At 46.3% G+C, this 25,056-nt stretch overlaps 1 protein-coding gene across 6 annotated transcripts in view; it reads left to right on the forward strand.

The window, feature by feature from the left end:
* Nucleotides 1-25,056, forward strand: part of scrib (scribble planar cell polarity protein) — a 67,689-nt gene that overhangs the window by 485 nt on the left and 42,148 nt on the right. For 5 of the 6 annotated variants that reach the window (XM_084475412.1, XM_084475407.1, XM_084475409.1 and 2 more), the window contains exon 2: nucleotides 277-508. In XM_084475412.1, the coding sequence (XP_084331538.1) occupies nucleotides 350-508 (159 nt within the window). In that variant the 5' untranslated portion in view covers nucleotides 277-349. Of the gene's footprint in view, nucleotides 1-273; nucleotides 509-25,056 lie in introns of all 6 variants that reach the window. The other variant, XM_084475408.1, reaches the window with a different exon arrangement.

The raw sequence follows: 25,056 nt of genomic DNA on the forward strand, positions 1-25,056 counted from the left end.
ACTGGGCAGGGAGTTCAAGTGAGGGAACACTTTAGACACAGCGAGAGTTCCTGGCTGCATGATAGTTTAAGTTCCTCTGCGACCAACCCCCCCCCCCCCGTATCTGCACGGCGGTGGAATTGAACCTAGATTTAAAAAAACGTTCACAGAAAGGATTATTTTTCTTTTCCCAAACTGGATATTGGCCTCCTCATTTGGATCGCCGTGGAAGAGGAGTGTCGCGACATTGAATATTTTTTTTAGGCCTGATTCAACTGTGATTCCTCGCCCCAGCAGTATTTGCGTGCTGTTCCCTTCGATGTGGAGGATTGAGTAGCACCGGCAACCAGATCCCCCACGGCGGCCGGACATGCTGAAGTGTATCCCTTTGTGGCGGTGTAACCGCCACGTCGAGTCGGTGGACAAGCGGCACTGTAGCCTACAGACTGTCCCCGATGAGATATTCCGTTACAGCCGCAGTCTAGAAGAGCTTCTCCTCGATTCAAACCAACTGAAAGAACTACCCAAGGTATGCATAATTTTACAAATTCTTCCCCCCACCTCCGTGTGAATATGAGCCCAATGTCAAACGTCCGATTTCCTCCTTTTAAAGCTGTGAAGCAACATGCAATTGATATATGTATTTTTGTGGATGGATGTTGTGATTGTGAACTGTTAAATGTTATGTGGTTGTTATGTAGCTCGTGGGACATCTGTGCGCTTAGTTATTTAAAGCGCGCGGACACAAAGTTGAGCGGTCTCACTTGATGGATGCCTGCTTTGTGGAGAGGCATGCAGAGGAGCGTCCTGCTGCAGAGTGGGCGTGCATGGGCCAGCTCGGCACGCCGACCGAGCGCTGGCGTGCACTTTGTTGCCTGTAGTAACGGCAAGAAGTGGTAGGCGCGGGTTTGGCGACTGATCGCTACCAGAGGCATGCTTGGAACGAGTCTCTCTCACTCACCCTCTCCTCCCGCCCACTCTTGTGTACTATGGTGGAGGATGTTAGCCGTTGGTGTTTTGGTGAGGTATGATGGTTGAACATTTGTCCTCTTCATTCCCTCCTGAGCTGTAGAGCCTCAAGCACTGACCAGAGAGACCACACACCACTCATTATGCTGAGCTGGCCACCATTGTTCCGTCCCCTGGACAAGGAGAGCCCTGTGACGCGGTTCAGAGGTTCATACAAACACATTGTGTGGAGAACATGATGCCAGTCGGTTGCATACACTTGTACAGTTGGCTGTGTGGGAGAGAGAGGTCAATTTAACTCCTTTCGGCCAAAATACGGTTATTTCCTCCAAGCCATGTCTGCGTAGCCCCCTGAGAATGGTAAACAATGGACATGCTCACTGTTTGTTTTGGCCCGTCGTACACATGGGCCAGTGTGCCACTGCTTGTTTGGCGTTCCATGTGGTTGGGACGCTGTATATTTAGGGTTGTCATTGAGCGGTGGGTTTCAGCCCAGAATGAGTCTGAAAACAACTGTTTAGAGTATGGGTTCTTCAATTCTTTAATCTCGTTTCCCCAAAATACCATCCCGGTGTGTCCGTTGGGCATCTTCCCACACACTCTGAAATATTCACACCGGAGAACATCCTAGTTGTTTACACATCGGAATTTGAGATCCTTTTTTTTCGTTTTTTTTGTTGCGTTGCCAATCCTCGACTAGACCCCAACTGCATGGCCGCCCATATTAAGAATGGCTGGTCTACAGAGCTCAACGACATGCTTGCTAAGTAGTTCAGCTCGTCCGTCTGCTGGTCAGATCAGAGAGAGAGGAGACCCTTGTGGTGACAACTTAAAAGAGTTCAATTTGTGCCGCATGGCCGTGAACTTCCCAGGCACAGGCCCCTGTCTGAGTTTCACCAGAGAGGAGGCTGCCGTTAGTGTTTGAGGAACTTGACAAAAGACCTACAGTTAATTATTAATCCGTCCTCATGCTCGTGAGGGCGGTGGGGGAAGGGGGGTTTTCCCAACTCAAAATCTTCCTGACTGGGTGAAAGCCTTGTGAGTGAGCAACGGCTCCAGCTGTGGAGCTGAGGGTTGCTCCACAGGTCCGGTGGAAAGGAACACTTGGGGTCCAGACTTGCCCTGGCCACCAAACAGACATAAATGCGCAGTGACAGTTTGGCTTGCTGCGAGCGTGCGGTGTGTAGACACAGAGCATATGGCCTCTCTCTGGTGCCAGAGAGGGGTAAGCTTCTGGACGGTCAGAGCTGGGCCAGGCTGGGCACCACAGTAGCAGTGAGTGACTGTGTGTATCGGTTAAAGCCTTACCTGTGGAGGTGTCTCTGCATCTAATGGTGCCTTCTATTTGTCTCGTAATCGCGACTTGCAGCTTGGGTGTGACGTCACATCCGTCTCGTAAAACGAGTGACCCCGGGTTTTTCGTTCTATTTGGCACACAACAAGACGAGTCGGAGCTCTGCTTTCTGCTCAAGAATCGGCATTGTTGTCATAGCAACATGGAGCGTCTCTAGTCAATTTCAGCGGCACAAGCTACAAAATAGGCGGTATTTAACACATAATAAGACTGTAACAACATGCCTATAGGTAACAGTATACAGTGCTATGTGTACGACTTCTTCATTTGGTTACAACAAAAACACAAGTGCTTAAAATAGTAGAAAACCACAATGTTTACTTATGTGATGCTCGGAGTAGCCATCTTTGTTACTGAACTCGGGGTCCTCTGAGTTCAGACGAGTTGACGAGTCGTTTTTACGACCTCGGGGGCGTGCTATTTGCAACTTCCGGTTCGTAACTCGGAAATCCGACTCGCAGATCGAGTCGGGTGGACAAATAGAAGGCACCATTATTCCCCCCGTGTTCTCCGTTTGTGGCTCTCCAGTGTGGAGGTAGGTCACATTCAAACAAGTCTCGTCCTTTTAGGTCTACAGACTACGTCCCTTGCAGTTAATTCCCAATTCCCATTGTATTCCCAAATGTTCCCAGTTCATACATGGGGTACTGGGTTAATTATTACCTGTAGACCGTACACATCTCAAACGCTGCACCTTAACTGACTCATATGTGTGTCTGTTGACATTTTTACACTGCCAATCAGGTACAGTCATTGCTTAGCAGATGTTTTCAATTTCACTCTCTTGCCTGTTTAAAACCTAGGAGGTATATTCCCTCTTCGTCAAGGAGCCGGCTTTCTTGGTTCATTGGGGCGGGTGGGACCATGCACAGAGACCTCTTTAGAATAAAATCCATACTCTGAATGTTTTTTTTTTTTTTTTTTCCCCAAGCCACTCGTATGCAAGACTGAGTAGACTACATATGTGTGTAGGCTACAAACAAGCCTCATAAGGAAAGTTCCTCTGCTACTTTTGTAGATTGCATCTTTCATCATCTTAGGGGTTTGAATTGAAGACGGCATTTTACCTTGTTCAGTGTAAATGCACGGACCATGCCAGGAAAAAGACTGGCATATTTGGCAGTGTAAAAACGCTTGGTGTTTGGGTGTACTTAAATGCACCTTGTTATACCAGAACTCCCACCATGATCTGTAGGAGCTCTCTATAGGAGTTGGGTGGAGGTCCATGTGAACATGTATGTGTGTATTGTTTAAATATGTGAACAGATAGATTTACACGCCTTGGTAGGTTTGCATTACTTCTGTCTTTCCATCTTGTTCAATCTATGTAACTCTGTCTTTCTCTCTGTCTGTCCCTCTCTCTTGCTCTCTCTCTCCCCCCCTCCACTCCATTAGACTCACTCACAGGTCACAATACAGTCAGATAACTATAAAGTGTCCAAACACCTCTTCTTTGTATTGGCAAGCCATGTGGAAAACATCTCTCATATCAATACAGGAATGATGGCCCAGTCAGAGAAAATGAATACCAGTTTGGCAGCATACCAGTTTAAATATCAAAATAAGAGCAGGAGTCTTCCTTTAAACTACGTGTTGGTGAATGGACCCCTGAGTATAGTACTAATACATGTTTTGTGTGAACTGGCTATGAATAAAATCCCTTACCAAACTATTTAATTCCTGGGATGAAGTAGTGCAGTGGAAGACTATAATAGTAGTTCTACAAGCTTTACTGAGAAATAATCATGTAACGCTCTAAGAGAACAGGCAGTTGACATGTTTCCAAGTCTTTTTGTTCAGAGCGAGGGAGAAAGAGGGATGGTCCTGGCTCCTCATTTGAGATGGAAACACATCCTCTCTGGAGTGTACTCCGAGGAATTCCCCTCGTACACGGCTCACTACTGTACAGACCCGACACACACCAGCACTACTCGCGTACGCTCCAGTACATCTCTTGTTTCACTCTGATGCCTTTCACTTAGGTGCCCTAGTTTCTCTTTTCCTCGGTTGTTTGTATTTAGGGAGTTGTGTCAAATGCTAGTATCAGTGATTCTGTATTCTTTTTACTCTAATGACTTAGTACTGTAGTAGAATCGTATGTTGAAGCCCTCCATTCACTTGGTTCCTGTTAATGAATGTCCAGCTTCTTGACTGGTTCAGTGGAGGGGGAGGGAGGAGGGGGGGGGAGCCCTCTTTAATAAATGTCTTTCTTGCCCTTGTCAAACTGTTGATCTGAAGGGGAGACGCTCAGCCTGTAGCTGTGGCTGCAAGATCGTGTTCAGGAAGAGGGAATTATCTTCTTAGCCATCCGTGAGTCCCATGACAGGGTACAAAGTAGTCTATTCAGCACGTCTCACTGGACCCTCTCATATCCAATGTCATGGCTGTTGTCTGCAAAATTCCCTCCACCCTGCACAGGGTCTCACCCCAGCCAGCCCGTCTGTTGGGGCTCGGTGGATTAACTTAACCTGGGTCTCATCTTCATCATCGTCATCTGCCCTTCCTGAGGAACCACAGCATCGGCTCTTATATTATTTTTGTACCTAAAAAGAAATTGTTGATTAAAAAAAAAAAAATATATATATATATATATATATAAAATATGATCATTAGTATTTTCATTCCTATTTTCTCTATTATTCATTAGTATTGTTTTTGTTTAATATGTAACACATATCTGTCAATCTGTAGTATATTGAAGAAAAAAAAAACATATACAAAAAAAACAAATACCGGTAGCCTGAAGCCGGTGTTTAAACCACTGAAATCACCTTTCCGTTAAACCCTATGTTCCGGATCATGTTCTGTTGGGTCTGCAGCTCCTACGAGCGCCTGAATGGGGGAAACAAACACCACGTGGGTGTGTCTCCATGGGCTATGATGGGGGTATTGTCTACTTGGCTAAACAGGTTTTTATGCGTGGCCCTGTACTATTAGCACACCCTGGCCAATGGTACGTTCATCTGCAAGCTATAGCTGACATCCCACTTGACTGGTTTGTTGTCATAAGATGCCAGAGCACACATTACTAGCTCTTGTAGTACGGGCGTGCCCTGCCATCTTCTGTTCGTTGGGGATGTCAATATATATAGTAATCGCTGTTCATCTTCATAAAATAAGGTCCCTTTTATTGGTTGATAAAGTAGATCCATACTTATCTTTGAACCCTGCAAACCCTGTTATGACTGCCCTGTTATGACTGTTATTTTATGTGGCCGTGTGCATGAATGATGTATAGAAAAGACCCTCTTCCATACTAGCGAATGTTTCTTATTTATCTTGGATTTCAGGACCAAACCATGTCATGGTAATGCAATTCTCTGCTGGGGTTGTGGTTGGTCATGGAGCATACTCAGATATTGACATAAAATAGTTTCTGAAGTGGTCTTTGGAGTCTGTGTTTACTCATGGTCCTGATCCTGTTTCGATCACACTGGAACAGCTTTTGGAGTATAGGAAAGTTCAGTTTGACGGTGTTCCTGCTAACTAGGCTAGCATCCCCTCAAGGGCTTCCATGTAGATGTGGCCTGTGGAGCTGTGGTCCCTCCTGAATTACTGGCTGAATGGGGCTGGCCCCTCCTGATCAGTTGGTGAGAACCTGTCTAAGATGGGTGATGAATGAGAACGGCTACCTGCTTGCCCTACTGTAGAAACTTGCTTCATCACGGCTGCTCTTTGCTGCCAGTTAAACCAACACTCACTTGGTATATTGAAACATTAACTCGGCTATGTAATGTGCACAGTCCACATCGGAATAGGATGGTCAATATTTGACCAAGGATCCACGTGTCCGCCCCTTTCTTCTTGGTGTGGCAGGCCTCAGAGCTGGGCGGTGCCTGTGATATTGGGATACCTGTTCAGTATGGACAAACCCTAATGTGGTTTTCTTCTTGGCATTTAGGTTAACTTACTGGGCATCTACTTTTCACACCATATAAACTTCCTTTGGACACACATTCTCTGACTGAAGCTGCTTGTTTCTTTCATATTTTATATTGTGTCTTTTAAAAATACCTTGCATGTAACCGACTCTTAACCGGTCGGAAGAATTTCATTGTCCAGAAGGACCCTGTGGTGTACTGTCATTATGATGATATATACGTTAAGATATTCTCATGAACATTAGCAGACAACTGAAAGCCTAGTGTGTCTTCAGGCCTCTCATCGCTCTTTCATGGCCCCTCCCCCTCCTCACATTCCATTGGTCAGATTCATCACGACAAACAAAACACAGGAAACAACTTATTCTGGGCCATTCATCTCCTGGTGGTGGATCTCTGGCTGATGAGTTAGTGAGCCACCAGCAGGGAGGATGGATGGATGAAGAGATCGGGTCTTTTCTAATGCATGAGCACATTCAGAAGGGTTCTTTGTCTGGAGGAGTGACCAGCTGGTCCAACCCCGCCTCAACCCTCTTTTGCCCATCCCCCACCGTAGAGGAGGTGTGAAGGGGTAGGGTGTGGGTGTGATGAGGCTCTACCGTAGATGGAGTAACAGGAGGTGGTGTCTTGGCTCCCCTTTTGGAGGAAGTGGAATCCTGGTTCTACATTAGTGAAGGGGTGCTGAGCGGGTCCTATCCCTCTGGGACCGGACACCCCCTCTCCCAGACCCTCACCCCCTCCAAGGAGGCCAGCAGGACAGGCAGCATCAGATGGGATTGGTTAAGCCCTTTAAAGCGCTTTAAAGATGGATCTCCACATGGGTCTGTTTTAGCTCTGAGTGACACAGCACCACACGTCCATGTTATCATGCACGCACACACATATACAGGCACAGGCACACACACACACAGTGTGACTATTCCCCCACTCCACCAACAACACATAATATTAAACACCCAAGGAGGTAATCATGTTAGGGCTGTTACTTTTCATTAATTTGGCACTTTTATCTGATTCTACAATTTAATTTTGATACTTGTCACTAAGGAGCAGATCGTGGTGAAGAATCTTGCTTAATGTTGCCTGGCTTCTGGCAGGCTGTGGATATTCGGGATCAAACCTGGTCAATTTCAGTCTTGGCACCCTATACAATTCTCCCCTGGCCACCAACTCTTGATGGAGCAACACATATCCAGTATCCTAGTTTAGCTGGAGTAACGTCATATCTCTGACTAGAACATGTTGTAGTCCAAGGCCAGGGTTGCACAGCATGGGAACGTGTATCAACAACACAGACTGTCTGACTACCCTTTATCTAGGCCTGGAACTTTGCTGATCTCTCTCTGTCTCTGTCTCTTGTCTCTCTTGCTCTCTCTCTGTCTCTGTCTCTCATGCTCTGTCTCTGTCTCATGCTTTGTCTCTCATGCTCTGTCTCTCATGCTGTCTCTCATGCTCTGTCTCTGTCTCTCATGCTGTCTCTCATGCTGTCTCTGTCTCTGTCTGTCTCTCATGCTCTCTTGGCCTCTGTCTCTCATACGCTCTGTCAATCTGTATTCCTCCCTAAATGTCTTTGTCTCCCTATTTGTCCCCCTCTCTCTGTCTATGGTATGTCTCTCAGGCTCTCGGACCGTTTGTGTCTTTCTCCCTCTGTTGTTTCTCCTCCCCATGTCTGTCTGTGTTCTCTTCTGTTCTGTCTCTCTCTGCATCGGCCATCGGATCACCTGACCGAAAGGTGAACAACATACATCTGCGGTGAGGGTTGAGGTGGAGGTTAAGCACGGCTGACGAGCGGAGCTGCAGTTGCAGGCTGCACTACTACTTCTGCTGCAGCGCAGCGATAGGACAGGGGGCCATGTTGGCTCTGAGCTATCTGTACACACAGACCCATTTATCTGACCTATCAGGGTTCTCTCTGTGTTCCCGTGGTTACCTCAGGATTTATGTTCGCCTGTCAGAACATCCCCCTGGAGAAAGGAAGAGAAAGAATAAACCAGTAGGAAATGGCAGAACCAGGTGAAGGATTGAACTTTAGGAGGGATCAGTCCTCTACGGCGACAGGGGAATAAGATGCTCTTTAATGATGTGCCTCTGAATTCACTGTACTTCACTTTGGCTAGGAGTGTCTGCGAGATAGGAATAGTAGATGGCAACAGAAAGTCGATAGTTATATCTACCCTTAACGGATGGTGCTGTTCTAGTCGACAAGGTGGGTACGTAGGAAGCGTAGAGCATGCGGCAGCTTAAAGCAGGTGGTTGGTGTTTAAATTTATCTTTTGACATTTTTGTGGCCTTGCGGCTGCTGGTCCCAGACCGTTTGACCCAGCAGGGGCTCTGGGCCCACGGCCCCGGTCTGGGTAGCGGTTCTTTGAAGGCCACTGCGGGCCTCTGACGTCCTTCTTGGCACTACAAGCCACACCCGCAAACAAAACCCTGCTGTTTATCTGCAGGCCACACACACTTACCGGACCCATCCATCGCTTTTGTCTTCCTGTCGCTCGTGAAGCGGACACCCTGCAGCACTCTGGGCTGCACGCTGGGCAGGCCGGCGAGTCGATCGGCATAATCATCTGGTTACTGTGCTTGTTAACCTTGGTTCGTCTTGCTGTATATCTAGTGATCCATTAAGTAGTACTTGATTACTTTGGTCTGTATCTGTATATCCATATGTCATCTGCTTACTTAGTTCGATCGAACCTTGGTCTGTCTGTTTATATATCAAGCCATCCATTTAGAATGCTCGATCGCCTTGGCCTGTCCATATAACTATCTGCTTATTAATTTACTGTGCTCAATTTGATTGGTTGGTAAAAAAATTTATCTTGTCATCCTCTAGATGCTCTCGATCACGCAAGTCTGTCCTTCTATGTATCTATGTTTTATCTATTTACTGGACTCTTATTAGCATGGTCTGTCACACTATTAAATGCCATTCCTTTGGAGGGTGAAACGTTGGCAGGCTGGGGGCTGTCAAGCCACCATCTCCATTTGTGCTGATTGGTGGAGGCCTGTGTTATTCTTGTTGGATCCTGTTCTAATTGGGAGCGCCCCCTGTTTTGCTGGAAACCGAAAATAAGCAAGTTAAGCGGTGGATTACATTGTTCTGGGTCCTAGTGCCTGGCTCCACAGCTCACCAAGAACATCACAACATGCCTGGTCTCAATATTCAACGTAGATACGTTCTCCTCTTTGAATTCAACCATGTATTAGGGATGGGTCAGAATATTTGATTATTCGTTCCCGAGGGTCAAAGCCGATTTTTAACATTTGGACCGTTAACATTTTTTTTCCATTCAAATAAACAAGAATTAACAGATGGAACTAATGTTGGTTCTGTAGCACTATTAGTGTTTTTTTTATTATTATTAATCATGTACAGAAAAACAATATATACAAGCATAAATATTAATATATATGCATACAACACAAACACTGATCACTGTTAAAGTTTGTTTTTTTGCATTTAAGATATTAAGGGATTTCTTGCCGATGATCCATGGCTGCCTTTTTGAATGTCGGCACACATCGAATAATCGATTTTTCGTTCATACCACCCACTGATTATTCAATCATGAAAAATTTGAGTTATTCACATCCCTACCATGTATATCACTGACCACCTAATTGTTTTATTGCCATCAATAGGTTCTCTGTTAACAGCCTATAACTACCTATGCAATACTGGTGCAAAATCAACCCTGATACACACACCCTTGTTGGCACAGTGATGTTGTACGGTCCCTCGACAGCGCTAACTCTAACAATATGGCCAGCCTTTGGAACACTCTTCTCGGGGACTGGCCGTCCCCCAGCGCTCAGCATCCTGGGTCTTTGTCTCGCGCTCCAGCGGTCCTATCGCAGCACCGTGTGTGGTGGCGCTTTTTAAAACTTGTGACGGCACAAGAACAGTACTCGGTTGAACGGGTTTGGCGGACTGGTGAGCAAACACAACACAGGTCTGGTCTGGCTGACCGGGTCTGCCGTGGTGGTGGTGTTGATTTGGGGGGGCAGTCTGGTCAGAGGGGCTCGTGGGTGAACCATGTTTGGAGCCATCGGGTGAAACTCGACAGGGGGGGTCCCGGGAACATTGTGTGTGTGTGTGTGTGTGTGTGTGTGTGTGTGTCATGCTTGCATGTCATGTACAGGAACTAACAAGGAATAATGGGTAATAGATTGGATGTTGTCACACAAGAGAGAATGCACCCATGTGTGCGTGCACACACACTCGTCAGCAGTCTTTTTTACGCACCCTCAAGCTCTTTTTGTATGTCTTCGTTCAGCCAGAAGCCTGCACAAATTGATTGTCTGTCCACATATTTGCACATTAATATCTTGTAGCTCCAGCACTTGCCAGGGCTGCCTTGTTTGTTTATGATATTGGGGGGAGTGGGGGGGTGGCCGGTATTTTCACGGCAGTTGAACTCGGTCAGTGGGAGGGAGAGAGGGCCGGTGTAAATCTGCTGACGGGGGGCTGATGACGGTCAGGGCATTGTTTTGTGTGAAAGGTCGGGGTCCGGCGAGCCGCGGCAACGCTCTGTTGCCGCACAATGCAACTCTTGAGAATTCTCTCGGCCTTCCTGTCTCCCAGCCAGCTCTAATTATACTCTCCGCTGCAACACTGTTTTGGGTTGGAAAACCAAATTACGCTTCAAAATGATGTGGGTCGCCTAGGGCCTATGCCCAGAAACACGGCTAGTTTTGGTTGGGTCCATCATGGACTCACTCACTCACTCACTCACTCACTCACTCACTCACTCACTCACTCACTCACTCACTCACTCACTCACTCACTCACTCACTCACTCACTCACTCACTCACTCACTCACTCACTCACTCACTCTGGGTGGGTGGGTGCACAGTTCTCCCATTTTCATACGTTATGAAATATGAAGTCCAAAGAAATGGATTCATGTGAGTTTCGGGATTCTTTGCTTCCTCGAGCGGACTCTGAAATTGGAAATAAATGTAAAATGTTCTACAGGTGTCATCTCGAGATAGCCCCAGTCTGCTGAACGCCGCTAGCTCAATAGAGTTGTTTGCTCTAAGTCACGTGACTTTCCAGGATATTCAGTTATGCCTGGAATCTCCAGGAGGCTGCCCTGCCCTCTCCAAAACCACACGCAAATACATTCACAAACTACTCCACGCACACACATGCGCATTGCTTGTGGCAAATCTCTCACACCAACCGTTGGCTAACACAAACAGTAGAGTGATACGTGTGCCTCCTACACAGACACAAACTCTGTCTCTCTCAAACACACACAGACACACACATATGTTTAACACACGTGTTTAACCACATCTCCAATCAGTGGTGCAGTTTACAGCTCATAACAGTTGTCCTGAGTATGTGTCGCGGTGATTAAAGTGAACAACTAATTCCTCTAGCAGTTTAATTAAGGCTGCTGTCTCACCCTCCCCCATAGGACCCGCTGAGCTGGGGGAAGGGCGGGAGACTATAAGCTGCTAACCATGTTGTGTGTGTCTGGTTGGTCGTGTGCGTGTATATATATATATATATACAGTATTGGTTATGGATGGTTAATGGTCGATGTGTAGAGGTTGGGTTAGATGGGAGGTCAAATTGAGATCAGTATTCGAGTTGAGTTCCAGGTAAGGGTCAGGAGAAGGGCAGCATGTGTATGGAAGTTCAAGTACCAATAATTTCCGTCGAGTAATGTAGTTTACTTGGTTAGATTCCCAGACTCCACATTCTACCTGTAGCCATTGTCGAGTAACCCATCCTCATGCCGTTACCCCTACCTGCTCCTTGGTGATCTGTCTATACCATCTAACTCCAACCTGCTCTTTAGTGATCTGTCTCTGTACTGTCCAACCCCCACCTGCTCCTTAATGACCTGTCTCTGTACTGTCAACCCCCCACCTGCCCCTTAGTGACCTGTCTCTATACTGTCCAACCCCCACCTGCCTGACCCGTCTCTGTACTGTCCACCGTCCACCTGCTACTTAGTGCCCTGTCTTTGAGCTGTCTATCCCATACCTGCTCCTTAATGAGTCACTAGTAAAAAGCATTTCATAAATGACTTGATAGTGGGTCCCAACGGCCACTCAATGGGGTTTTCGTACTGGAATGTTTTATGGTAGTTTATATTAGGGCTGGGCTATAGTACCATTCTTAACTGTCTAACTGAGGGTATGTGGACGGACATTTACGTAGACAGACAATAATGTATAGTTTCAGACTCATACTACTTTTCCTTTCCCTCTGACATTTCAAACATCATATTTGATCATTGTAAGGGCATGTCTCAAGACTAATTTCTAATTTAACTCTAAGGTAATGATGAGGTAATGGCTGGCGGAGCGTTTCAGACCTACAGGCTCACCAGTAATACCATGAAGAAGTCCTCCTCCACCCAGCCAATGTCTACAGTGGAGGCTTCAGCTCTGCCAAACACACACATGCTCCCAAGGGTTCATTTTACTGCCACGCAAAAGTCCTCCAGGCTGTGTGGCCCACCGTCACACTGCAGCTCCACCACCCCCTGCTAGCTCCACCGCCACCAGTGACACCGCCTGCTGCTTCAGAACGGATATACGCAACCCTGCTTCATCACAATAATCATGATGATGACAATCATAACAGACCGTTGGAGACGGTCACCGTGGCAACCTGAAGCTGGGGTGTGTGTGTGTGTGTGTGGGGGGGTGTGTGAAGCAGGTGGGTGTGTTCGGAGGGGGGGGGGGGGGGTTTGGGAAGCTGTTCATGCTGATGCAGGGATCAAGACAGCCGTGCGTATGTCTTCCTGTCGACTTAGTGCGGGTGTTATGGTAGTTGCTACTAGTGTGTATGTGTGTGATGCATGGGGGTTGTGGGGGTTGTGTGTATGTAGTTTCATGGACTTGTATGAGCAGGGGGGATTCTAGGTAGCTCTGTCTCTGTGTGTGTGTGTGTGTGTGTGTGTGTGTGTGTGTGTGTGTGTGTGTGTGTGTGTGTGTGTGTGTGTGTGTGTGTGTGTGTGTGTGTGTGTGTGTGTGTGTGTGTGTGTGTGTGTGTGTGTGTGGTGCTCCCTGCTCTGTATTGACTGTTTGGCTCGTAATCCGTGGAAACGACATCCCCCTCCTCCTCAAGTGCCGTCTGTGTCTGTCTCGGTGTGTGTTGTGGGCTTATTGTTTAACCTGTGTTATAAAACTGGAGAGAGGGAGAAAGGGCCCGGACGATGTGAGGTCAACCTAATGCAACATTATATTCTCTGATATCATCTAGAATGTACACTCTCCGTCAGTCTCAGTACAGTGATACAGAACACTTTAATGATAAGGGACTAGTTTCTTTCTTTAAATAACATCTTCACCATTACCTTTTCCAAGCTGTATGGACCTGTAGACAATTTGTTTAGTGCACATCATAAATAACGGACACGTACATCAACGAGTTGTCTGGTTCCTCGCTCAAGCTTAAAGGCATCAGTTTCTGCTGTTCCTCGACGACAATCACCAAGTCCTCTCCCCTGCCTTGCCCCTTAAAGTGCTAAGCAAAGCAAGAATAGCTTTTCTCAACACCCGACTCTGTCCTAGGGCCCAGTCACCGCACTAAAGGCTGGCACACTTAAACCCTTAAACAGCCCAACCTAAATTTGACTATTTAGTTTTAGTTTTATACCTCCGTGACCTACACAGAGGCGACTTTGGCCTGCTGTTGCTATGGGATGTAGGTCATAGAAGGCAGGTTTTGTGCTCTGCTACTGCAGAGTGTGACACTACCTTCATGGCAGTCTGTGGGTGTGTATTTTACTCTAACCTAGCAAATGATAGGCCTTGAATAGACACTTGACTGAGGGGAAAGTATGTGCATGGTTAGTGTTGACACTTTTGTCCCTGGTCCAGTGTTAATGACCTATCATTTGCAATAGTCTACATGGCTGAGGCGACCTGGTCAAAGGTGAGACCCTATGGGTTATATGTCATGGAGGGTATGATCGTGAGGAAGTGAACCGGTCTTTATACAGTATAGATCTTCACAGGTAAAGTCATTTTTCCTGATCCAATGGAGGAAGTACATCTCAAGTTTACCAAGCAAACAGTGTGGGGTGTTTTAAGTAATGGATATCAAGTGTCCGCTGTGGTTTTCCAGGAGACAGACAGACAGACACAGACAGACATGTGCCTCAGGTGAATCAGAGGTATGGACGAAACAAGAGCACTACATGATATTGGTCCAAATCTCTGCTTCGACAGACGTATGTGAGAGATCATGGCTCCATGTAAAAGAGCCATTTTACCACCGGTCGTGATGTTCTACGTCGACCCTATAGAGACGTCACACACGATGTCACACATGATCTTACATTTCTTTTAATCTTTTTTTTAATCACCAGCGAACACAGACAGATGTCCTCTGCTGCTGTGGATGCCGTGCTGACGGTTTCATCCTCTGACATCGTTTACTCCATTCTAATCCAACAATCAGATGTCTTCAGAGTCTGCAGATTGAGGATCAGAGCTATCATTTTGTATTGACCCTACTTTCTCCTCCTGCCCAGTTTTGTTGTTAGTCAATACAGCTAATACTAGTAACTTCTGCTGCTGATAACAGCCTACATTTTCAGTGCTATCAGCAACACACAAAAATGTCATCACTAGTAATGATCAACTTATATTTATTCTACTTCAAACTGATTTGATTTATTTCACACTGATGGACTTTTATGGACTTTTATCTATTGTGCTGTTTTAGGTAGCGCATTTGCTATTCCTGTTCTACCTGTCTCTATCAGATGTAAATAAGTGCTAGCTAGCTGGTTCAATTTCTAATAATTGTGAGCTGTCCCTGTAAAAATACACAATAAAATAGACTAGCTAACTGGTGTGTGTGAATTGTCTACCACCCTGGCCAATCCCATCTCTAGCAGCTCTGATAAACTACCATTCAGTGCTAGGGCCAGATAAAGGCCTATCTGGGATCATTATAATTAGCACAATCTGCGCTGGGCTCCGCACACTTCCTGGTGCTTTTATGAAGACCAATCAGTGAGAGAATAGCAGAGATACAGTGGCATAGGATGTTGTGATAGGCTGGATGTTATCAGGGTAAATAGGCAGGGGATTGGAGCACTTTGTTGCCAATGTACAGCCATTAACAGGACAGATTTTGCTACTGTTTTTAGGTGTGCTTACGCGGTTTGTTATATATATATATATATATATATATCTCTCTGCAAAACATTCACACACGTATATTGAGAAACAAGGGGAAACAAAAGGAGACCAACAAGTTCTCACATTGCCAAGATGCATGTAGGGCACCACTCGGGGGGGGGGGGGGTTAATACAGGAGAAGTGCGTCCCATCTTCTACGTCATATTCCCAAGAGTTCCTCTAAGCTGAGACTCCTCAGAAAGCTCACTCTGCTTCCTAAACGATCCAACTCAACCGTGTCTGCACTGAAACTTGGTGTACACCCCCCAATTGACATGCACATGCTAGCTGTACCGCAAGACAAACAGCCTGGGCTGAGTGCTGGGGAAGCCCGCTGCACAGGAGGCTGTGGGAGATTTAACTGCAGGGCTGCAGGCTGTTCAAATACGTACGTACGTACGTGCGTGCGTGTGTATGTTTGATCGGCGCCGTGTGTGTTGACAGTGCGCTGTCCGAACAGGAAGAGAGTTTTTAAACAAAGACAAGAAGCCCAGTCGGCGTCGAGAAGGGCGGAGGGAAGGGGGGGGTAGGTGGGCTGTTGCCATGACGACAGAAAGACGGATCAGGACCTTCACAGGAAGGTGGTTGACGTCCTCTGTGTGGACTGTAAACAGAGCTAGCGAGAGGTGCTCACGTTTGTGTTTTGGTAGGTGATGTGTTGGCAGGGAGATAGTTGGAAATACAGTTTTTACATAGATGTTGCTGTCACTGGAAGTGTAGTACCGAACTTGAGGTGCAATATCGAACATTGTGCTGTTGAGTCTTTGACATTGCTACTTCTATTTGTAATGGGGATATTGCGCGTGTGTGTGTGTGTGTGTCTGTGTGTGTGTGTGATCAGCCTCATGCTGGCTGATGCAGGTGTATTTTGAATATGAGGTTTGAATGCAAATCTGCTCCCAGGCCGCACCTCTGCAAATCATTGTTCAACTCACCTGTGATTTTCAGTTCTTTAGGTATTGTTACTTTATATGGCGATATTGTGTGCCATATAATGTGACCAAGTTTGATTATTTTTATATATTAATATATATATATATATATATATATATATATATATTCAAAATAATTTCATGAGAATATGTTGAATGCATGTAACACGTTGTTTTAGCATCACTTTTATCCAAGGCATCCTACAGTCAGTCAATATCAGTTTTCAGTTGAATTCACCTTATGAATAAACAATACATTCTGCCATTTTCAGCCTTGTGGCGAACAAGGTCCAAATCGGACCAGAACGCCAGTCGTTAAGAAGATAACACCTTTCAGAATCACGTGGGTGAGAGAGCGCCCGGCGATGACTACTTTGTTTTTATCCTCGCGGTGGTTAAACCCTGGTCACATGTTAAAGGTCGGGAGGCCAGAGAGGTGTTACATAGTGTTATTGGGCCCTTACCCCGGCTAACAACAACACCCAATCAAACCGCCTTCCCGCCGCTGGAGAGATTAGCTTAACGCGTATGTACGCGTATGTCTAGATGATAAACAATGTGAGGAGAGCGACCACGGCCTGCATGAAACGCTCTGCATGTTTCCTTTCGATTGATTTTCTTTTCACAGAACCGAGCTGACATACAGCCATCCTTATCCCTAGCTGTACTTCAGGGTGGGAATTGTTTCAAGAAAGGGGCAAGCGTTACAGGGCTGTAACCTTAAAAATACATATTCAAGTTGTCGTTACTTGAGTAGAGTCAAGTACTGCAGGTAAAACAATCGTGGGTATTAAAAACAATTCTAATACTATTATGTAACCATTTTCCAAATTATTAACTCAAATTTGAAACCATGAAACAACGGTGTGGAAGCATGCAAAAAGAGAGGCCAGTTCAAGCAGTCAACACCAATAGAGCCATGGTGACGGCGATCGCTGAGTCTGTCTCTCGCACCTTGCTTTGTATGCTTTATTGGGAGAGCTTATTTCAGACTTTGCGTGTGTTCAGCGAAAAGTGAATTTGTTTGTAGAGGCAGATGGTCAATTACCCCAGATGCTGGGCCTCGCCTATATACACTATGGGATACCCTGCAATTATTTGCGTGCAAGATAGTGTGGTGGCTGGAGTAGTAGAGCAGACCCTCTGCGGCAATGTACTGGGTTTGCTTCCCAATGCCTGCAGCCTACCTGTAAGCATCCTAGAGCTGGATACGCTTAGCCCCTAGCTTCTCCGTAACCACACATGACTGAATGCACAAGTCACCATGGATCAAAGCCTCTGCTAATAGTAGCAGTCATATTGTTATTATTCCTAGAGTGGTTCGACCTGTATGGGAAATGCCTCCGATACAGCGTGAAATGCTGGATCGTGCAGCGGAGAGTGCAAAAAACTATGTAATGATCTGATATGACGTAATGTATTAGCCCCTTTAAAATCCACTTGTAAGTAGATTCACCTGGCATGAATCAATTTTTCTTCACTTGCTGCCACTGGCAGCTACTGTTTTATAGCATTGAAGAAGAATTTATTTCCACCGGTAATTTATCCGCGGGAACAACTTGTCCCAACAGTGGGAGGTGACTTGGCGGTCACCACATCCAGTAGTGGTCCTGTGCGTGACCAGACCTGTGTTGTTTCTAGGCTCCGATAGCGGTGTGTTAAGCTGAGGGGATGCGGATCTTCAGGCCTGTTAATAACCTGATAGCTGGTGGGTTTGCAACAAACAGTACAGTTGTGTTCTGTTATAGCACAGTGTCCTCTCTCTCTCCTACTCTGTGTCTCTTTCCATCTGACACTATATATACACCCCTGTCTCCCGCTAAGGATTCTCCATGCGTTGATCGCTCACTCCCTCACTGTCTCACTCTCTCACGATGTTTCCATGTGTCTTTCTCTGTCGCTAATTCATACGTGTCTCCCGTACGCTGTATCGCTCCCACTTTTTCTCTGCCTCTACTACTAATGTCCTTAAAATAGACACCCGTAAACACATGGTCAATGTGTGCACACACACTTCCACTTTATGGTTCGCTGTGGAGTGCCTGCAGGTAATCGCATCAGGGTCACGACACACACACCGTCGCTGCAAAGTGTGCAGATGTTTTTAGCGCCGCTAACCTTGCTGTGACGGATATTTCTGACTTAAACGCACCAAACGCACTGTGACGGCAAACACACACACACACGCACGCATGCATCCATAAGGGGTTCATTTAGAATGTGGCACCATCCGTCCTTCACTGTCAGTGCTCTACATGCATGTCACTTACGAGGACATGAGTTAACCTGTCGGTCAAATAGGCATAGGCGTCAATTATGCTGGGGACGCTGGGGACGAGTTTTCATCAAGATTCATTTTGTACCCACCACTTAAAAAGACAAAAAACTTGAGTTTAATAATTATAGATTATTACACGGCTCTTCTCAATGCTGTGGAATTCGCCGTTCACTTGCATGGTCCTTCCTGACTTCCAGCTGTGAATTATTTTTCGATAATTGACCGTTGCATATAATGACCGTTGTCAAGGAAAGTGGCTCTGATTCACGTCTCTCGTATCACTCCGCAAGTAGGTAACTATCAAACCAATTTGGTTGCTAAGCAACGTCAACGTCTTTGGCGGACTATTTCTCTGCTGAGAACGAATGCTACGAATGCTGGTAACAAATTAATTGTAAAAAGACACACCGTGTGAAGTTATTTTTTCGGTTTGGCAAGTAGCCATGTAATAAGCGGGATAATGTATAGAACGTCGCCGGTCATTATCTAGAACAAGCACCTTCAGGGCAAGACACCTTCGCTTCGCGCGGTGTCCGGGCTTATTTCCCCGATAATGACCGGCGTTCTATAAATTATCCCTTACTTATTATTGTATGAGCTGCCAGCCTGGCTTGGACAATGAATGAGGTATTAATACCGATACTCTTTGGCTGGGATGCAATGATGAGGCATCAGACAATCAAGTCATTTTAGCCTAAATACATAAAAAGCACCAGAGCAGGTTGGTAGTACCATGGACATTATCAGAGCGATAACCTGTAGAACTAAATGGATGTGGTAGGCTACATCATGGGATGCATCTGCAGACCACTGCCACATAAATAAAGGTAAGATGCGATATTTATTGCTTAAGATTTGCTGGTGCTGTGGTGAGGTGTTTTGTGTTTTTTTGCACTCAAGTGGTCGGCTGTTTCAACTCTTGCAATTGATGTTGGTCATAGCCACCAAGTAGCCTAACTTATCCACGGTTTGCGTTCGTACAGTGTTGGGTATAGTGGAGATGACGATAGTGGAGTAATTAGTGGAATAATTGTGGTGGGGAGTGCGTTTTGGTCAGAATGCCTGATGTAGATTGGATGGATGTGTGTTGTGAATTGAGAACAGCCAGCTCATGATGTGATACAGCGTTCAGCTGTACAAATATCTTTAGCTTTTTCAATCTTTTTCGAAATTTGTAATGCTGTGTGTAGCCACACGTTTGCCCCTTCACAACTTAAACACGTAGTTAATTTCCTTTACTAGCTCCTCTTTGTTTGTGTTGGTAGCTTAGTCATGTCATGTCACGTCAACATTGGGTACATGGAGCACAACATAGTGGGTCATAGCCTATGTCCAATGCTTTTTGGAAACGCTTTCTTCATAAAACGTGTCAGACATCAGTTTTTTGTATACATTTTATTCATTAGTAAGCTACATGGGTATGCCGTCTTTCATTCATTTCATTCATTACCTGCATTAAAGAGAAAAAAAAGTAGTACCCAGCACTTCTGAAAATGCACTTTCGAATGCGTCTCTGTCCCCAGCACATTTCAAACTAAACTGACGCCCATGCAAATAGGTACACATATACATGCACGCATCACACACATATGCAAAAGACACACGTGTGTGACACACACACACACACACACACACACACACACACACACACACACACACACACACACACACACACACACACACACACACACACACACACACACACACACACACACACACACACACACACACACCGCAACCATTCAGAGAACCTCTCTGCAGTGAGAATCTGTTGTTCTATTCTGTCCTCATCGATAATGATTCCCCATCAGCCTCTTGTTTAGAAAAACGCACACAGACACACTCTGAGCGCACTCTCTCGTGCACTTCCCTATTGTTTTCTCCCAGTCAGTGCCCTCTGTTCAACTGTTACCTCTTCATCCCCAGTACATCTGTCAATGAAAAAAAGCATTCACATTGCCAAAGCAGTAAACAGTGTAAAACAAAGGAAAAATAACAATGTCAGCCAAAAAATGGAAAAGCCTATAAATAAAGGACTGATTTATGTGACAAATAAAATGCATCAAACAAAAATAAAAGTGACGTATGACATACTATAAAGAACCCCGCCTCTCTTACCCCCTTTTTGACATTATGGGAATCCCCTTGCTCCCCTAAAGAGAGTGAGATAGGGAAGTTATGGGGTAGAGAGAGAGGGGGGGGGATGATGAGGTGAGGGAGCGTGAGGGAGAGCTCAGCGATGGGAGAGGGGGACGGTGGGGAGAGAGAGAAAGAGAGGGGGAGGGCTGAAGTCATTGAAAGTCTCTGTGGGATGGCCGGCCTGGCCTTTGTCCCTCCGCCATAGAAAGATGTGTGTGTGTGTGTGTGTGTTGGGGGGGGATGATGGAATCGGACTGGGGGAGTCGTGTGCATGGCAACAGGAGGTCATCACCTATGCAGATGGATCCAGACCTCCAGGAGTGTGTGGCTCTATTCCCTGGTCTTCAGGACTGTCTCTTTGTCAAACTTCAGATTTGCAATGGCCCAGTAAGACACAGCGGTGCTGTCGTCATCAGTCTCAACTGACTGACCCTCACTTCTTCATTGTTCTGGAAGGTTCTGTAGCCTCAGTAGGGGCCTGGAGGAGGGGGGGGGGGATCCGGTGGTCATGAAGCGTTCAGTCCAATCAAAACAGTGAGCAGTGGTTATCTATAGGCATGCCTGTCTTAATGAGGCTGTGCACTAGCCTGGGCAAGCTACCCAGCCAACCAAATCCTCCCAGTGCTTAAAAGGGATCTCCCACACACCCTCCCTCCCCACCATAACCACGTCTCACCCTCACCTCGTGTGTGTGTGTGTGTGTGTGTGTGTGTGTGTGTGTGTGTGTGTGTGTGTGTGTGTGTGTGTGTGTGTGTGTGTGTGTGTGTGTGTGTGTGTGTGTGTGTGTGTGTGTGTGTGTGTGTGTGTACTTGTACCCAGGGTTTAGAGTGGTTGGGGAATACGGCTCAATTCTTTGGTGACGCTACCTCTAGATCAGTAAACAAGAGAGAGTGAATAGGGGGCTCACTTCCAGTTGAAAGCAGGACGACGACAGGTGGAAATGGAAGTACGAGAGGTTGAATAGTCTGTAATTCAGATTCCTCCAGAGGGCCCCTGGGAACGGCGTGCCATGTGATCAAACGCCTTGAGAGTCGGTTAGCTGTTAATTCCCAGCAGAGGGAATACAGGCTCCTCCTTTCCTCGCGAAGGGATTAGCACAGGCCCAGTGGCCCTCCAGCCAGCGCCATGCTAAAGCCCTGCACTTGATCTCATTGTACACCGCTCATTATGCCAGCGGCTCTTCTGCTTTCAGAGAAGGAGGGAGAGAGAGGGTAACGGACGGAGAGACATGCTAAGCGCTGTGCGTAGCTATGCTTACTTAGTGCTATGTCTTAGCCTGCCTAGTCTCTCAAATTTTCTAAATTTTCTATCTAAACTGATGGCAGAAGTCCTTAAAATTGGGTGTGAGCCGAGTGTTACACTTGTTTCGACCAATCATGATGCTTGAGGCGAAAACAAACAAACTCTGCCAGCAGTAGTATACTTTTTTAAAAAAAGTGTCACTTAAGGTTTTTAAATAGAGGTTACAAATCAACACCGTTTAGACTGGCCACTAGAAATACACTGATTTAGATCCCCCTCTAAAAGCTTCCTTTCCTTGGGTAATATATCTTTGTGACGAATCTGGGAAACAAGGCATAACCCTGCACACTTTCTTGGTTTTCCGGCCCGGGCTCTGTGCCGTCCCCTCCCAGAAGATGTGTTATAGGACTCCCAGATTATAGTTCTTAGCCAGCCTAGTTTAGTGCTATGTTTTTAGCAAGCCTGGCTACGGTCTTCATCTGAGCTAGCCTGGCTTAGCACTGTCTAGGATGTCTAGGTTAACCTGGTTTAGTGCTATGTCTAGGTTAGTGCCATGTTTTCAGCTAACATGGCTTAGCGCTATGTCTAGGTTAACCTGATTTAGTGCTATGTTTTCAGCTAACCTAGCTTAGCGCTAGGTTTTTTGGTAGCCTGGCTTAGTGCAATGTTTGGCTTCACTCTGGGTTGTGTGTGGAGAATGTGAACATGTGTGTTGACTTGAATACCTGCCGTGCACGATCTGCACTGAGGATTCATTCTTCGTGTTTATCTTGAAGTCACAAGACTGTAGTCTCTGGCACTCTAACATAGAGACACAGTCTGTAACAGGAGCGCAACACATACACATGCGCACAAACACCCACCCACACACACTCTCAATCCGACACAAAAGTGTATGTTTGAATACACACAAAGACGCACACACTGCAAACTGATATAAGATAAGTGATGCCGTGTTTTTGATTGCTGAAAATGCAAACAATATGTTCATATTATTTACTTTCCTTTAATTGTGTGTATAGTAGCAATACGTTTGTTTACCTGTCCTGGAAAAAGACTAATAAATATTCAATTATTAATGCATTATATTTCCACTTACACACAGATGCTACCTCAAGTACCTCATAGCGCCTCGTTGACCGCTTGACCTCTGCTGCATTTTTCATAACGTTTCATTTTAATCTTTAGGCACTTAAAAGCAATTCCTGGAATCCTCTGTGGTTCCATCAGCAGTCCTGTTCTAATTCCGTTTTTTTAATTCCTTTTTCTTACGAGCCGAGACCAGACGTTTTATTTGGGAGAGAACGGCCAGTAAAAATCTATTTAAAAAACTAACAAAAAACTCTCAACACAAAAGAGGTCAAATGAGTGACCAACCCTTCAGTCACTTAGCAGGAACTGTGGGTCACCTCCCCTCGCTGGTCGTAATTGCACCAAAGCGATGCGTAACTCAAACAGACTGCGACTCCTCTGTGTTGTCCTCAGACATTCCAGCCCAGCCCTGGCCCCCTGCCATCGGGCTCTGCGGCCGGGGTTTGGACCGGGCTCTGACCGGGCCTGGAGCAGAGTTCTGTGGCGTTGGACCCGCCTGGAGCCCAGGGAGGGTTAATAGAGAACCGGCTGTTCCGTGGCCAGCTGAATGGCGGTCTTTGTGCGCGTTCGTAATCGTCTGTTCACAGACCTGATTGCATTACGGACCCAGACCCCCCCCACTCCCTGCTATTACCAAGCGACTAGGAATTGGACGGGATCCACCGGGAGGAAGGGGGGGTTAAGGAGGCGAGGGTGGAGGAGCAGCCTAAAGATGGAGGGAGGAGAAGGAGGCCAAGGATAGAGTTGAAGGTGAAGGGGGGAAGCATGGAGGGAGGTGGAAGGAGAGGGCTGTGAAGAATGAGGAGGCTTGAGGGTGAAGGAGAGGAGAGATGGAGAGGGGGAGGTGGATATCAGAATAAATCGCTGATCAGACATGGCTCCTCACATTCACACACATGTGCCGTTATACTATAGGTGTCCTGGAAGCCCCACCCTGTCCCGGACGCCATCATCAAAATTAACGGCTTTCCAGAACTAGCTCCACACATCCACATATCAAACACGTGGCATTATACTCCAAGTGTCCAGGAAGCCTAACCGTCTCTCAGACGCAGCATTCAACCGCTGCCCAGACAGAAGTCCACACACGACCTTGGATCGTGACGTCAATGAGTATAGGCACTTTATAGTCACGGAAAATACTTTTTTATCTGCGTTCGAAGCAGAGTGGAATGTTGTGCTGCTGCGACCATAAGACAGTACCACGTTTAGGGGGAACACACCCATCTCATTCCAGTGCCTGCGACAGATGCATGCGGTGTATGGCAGGTGTGTGCAGCACAAAGAGATGCAGATGCCAGCTCAAGCCGCAAAGCACCTTCCAAAAAGAAGAAGGTGACTTTGGCAACAAAGTCATCCCATCTGACACAAAAGTGCACCAGTGGCAGGCCATCACAGATGCGGTGACATATTACATGGCAAAAGATATGGCCACCATTTACACAGTACAAAAAGGGGTTGATTGAGAGGCTTCAAACGATATACCATATACTTAGCTGTTGTTTTTCTTGTTTAGTGAAAAACTCAGAAATCGTCCATTAGTTATAAATTTGTCCATTTAATTTTTTGGGCAAAAACACCCAGCACTGGGAGGATGGTTAGCAGGAGACTCTATAAAAGACTCTGTAAAAGTTGGCCCCGTTGGAGGAATCCTAGGCAGTGTTGCAACGCCTCTCCTCCCTTCTAATGTTGACTCGAGAGAGATAAGAGACGCAAATGTACCAATCAAAAGAGGCCACATGAGGGGTGCAGGCACTGACCACTAAATACTTTTCAATACTTTTTTCTGATGGGAAATGTTGCGCATGCCACAGCCAACCACACCCCAGCCAATCCCAATAGACCAGAGCACTCTAGATCAGGAAGTAGCTGTCACCACACCACAACAGGCCATGACATTGTTCCTTGGGCTGTTATTCTAGAGGTGTGTGTGTGTGTGTGTGTGTGTGTGTGTGTGTGTGTGTGTGTGTGTGTGTGTGTGTGTGTGTGTGTGTGTGTGTGTGTGTGTGTGTGTGTGTGTGTGTGTGTGT

This window comes from Micromesistius poutassou, assembly GCF_964030765.1.
Source record: "Micromesistius poutassou genome assembly, chromosome: 11".
Classification (NCBI taxonomy): domain Eukaryota; kingdom Metazoa; phylum Chordata; class Actinopteri; order Gadiformes; family Gadidae; genus Micromesistius; species Micromesistius poutassou.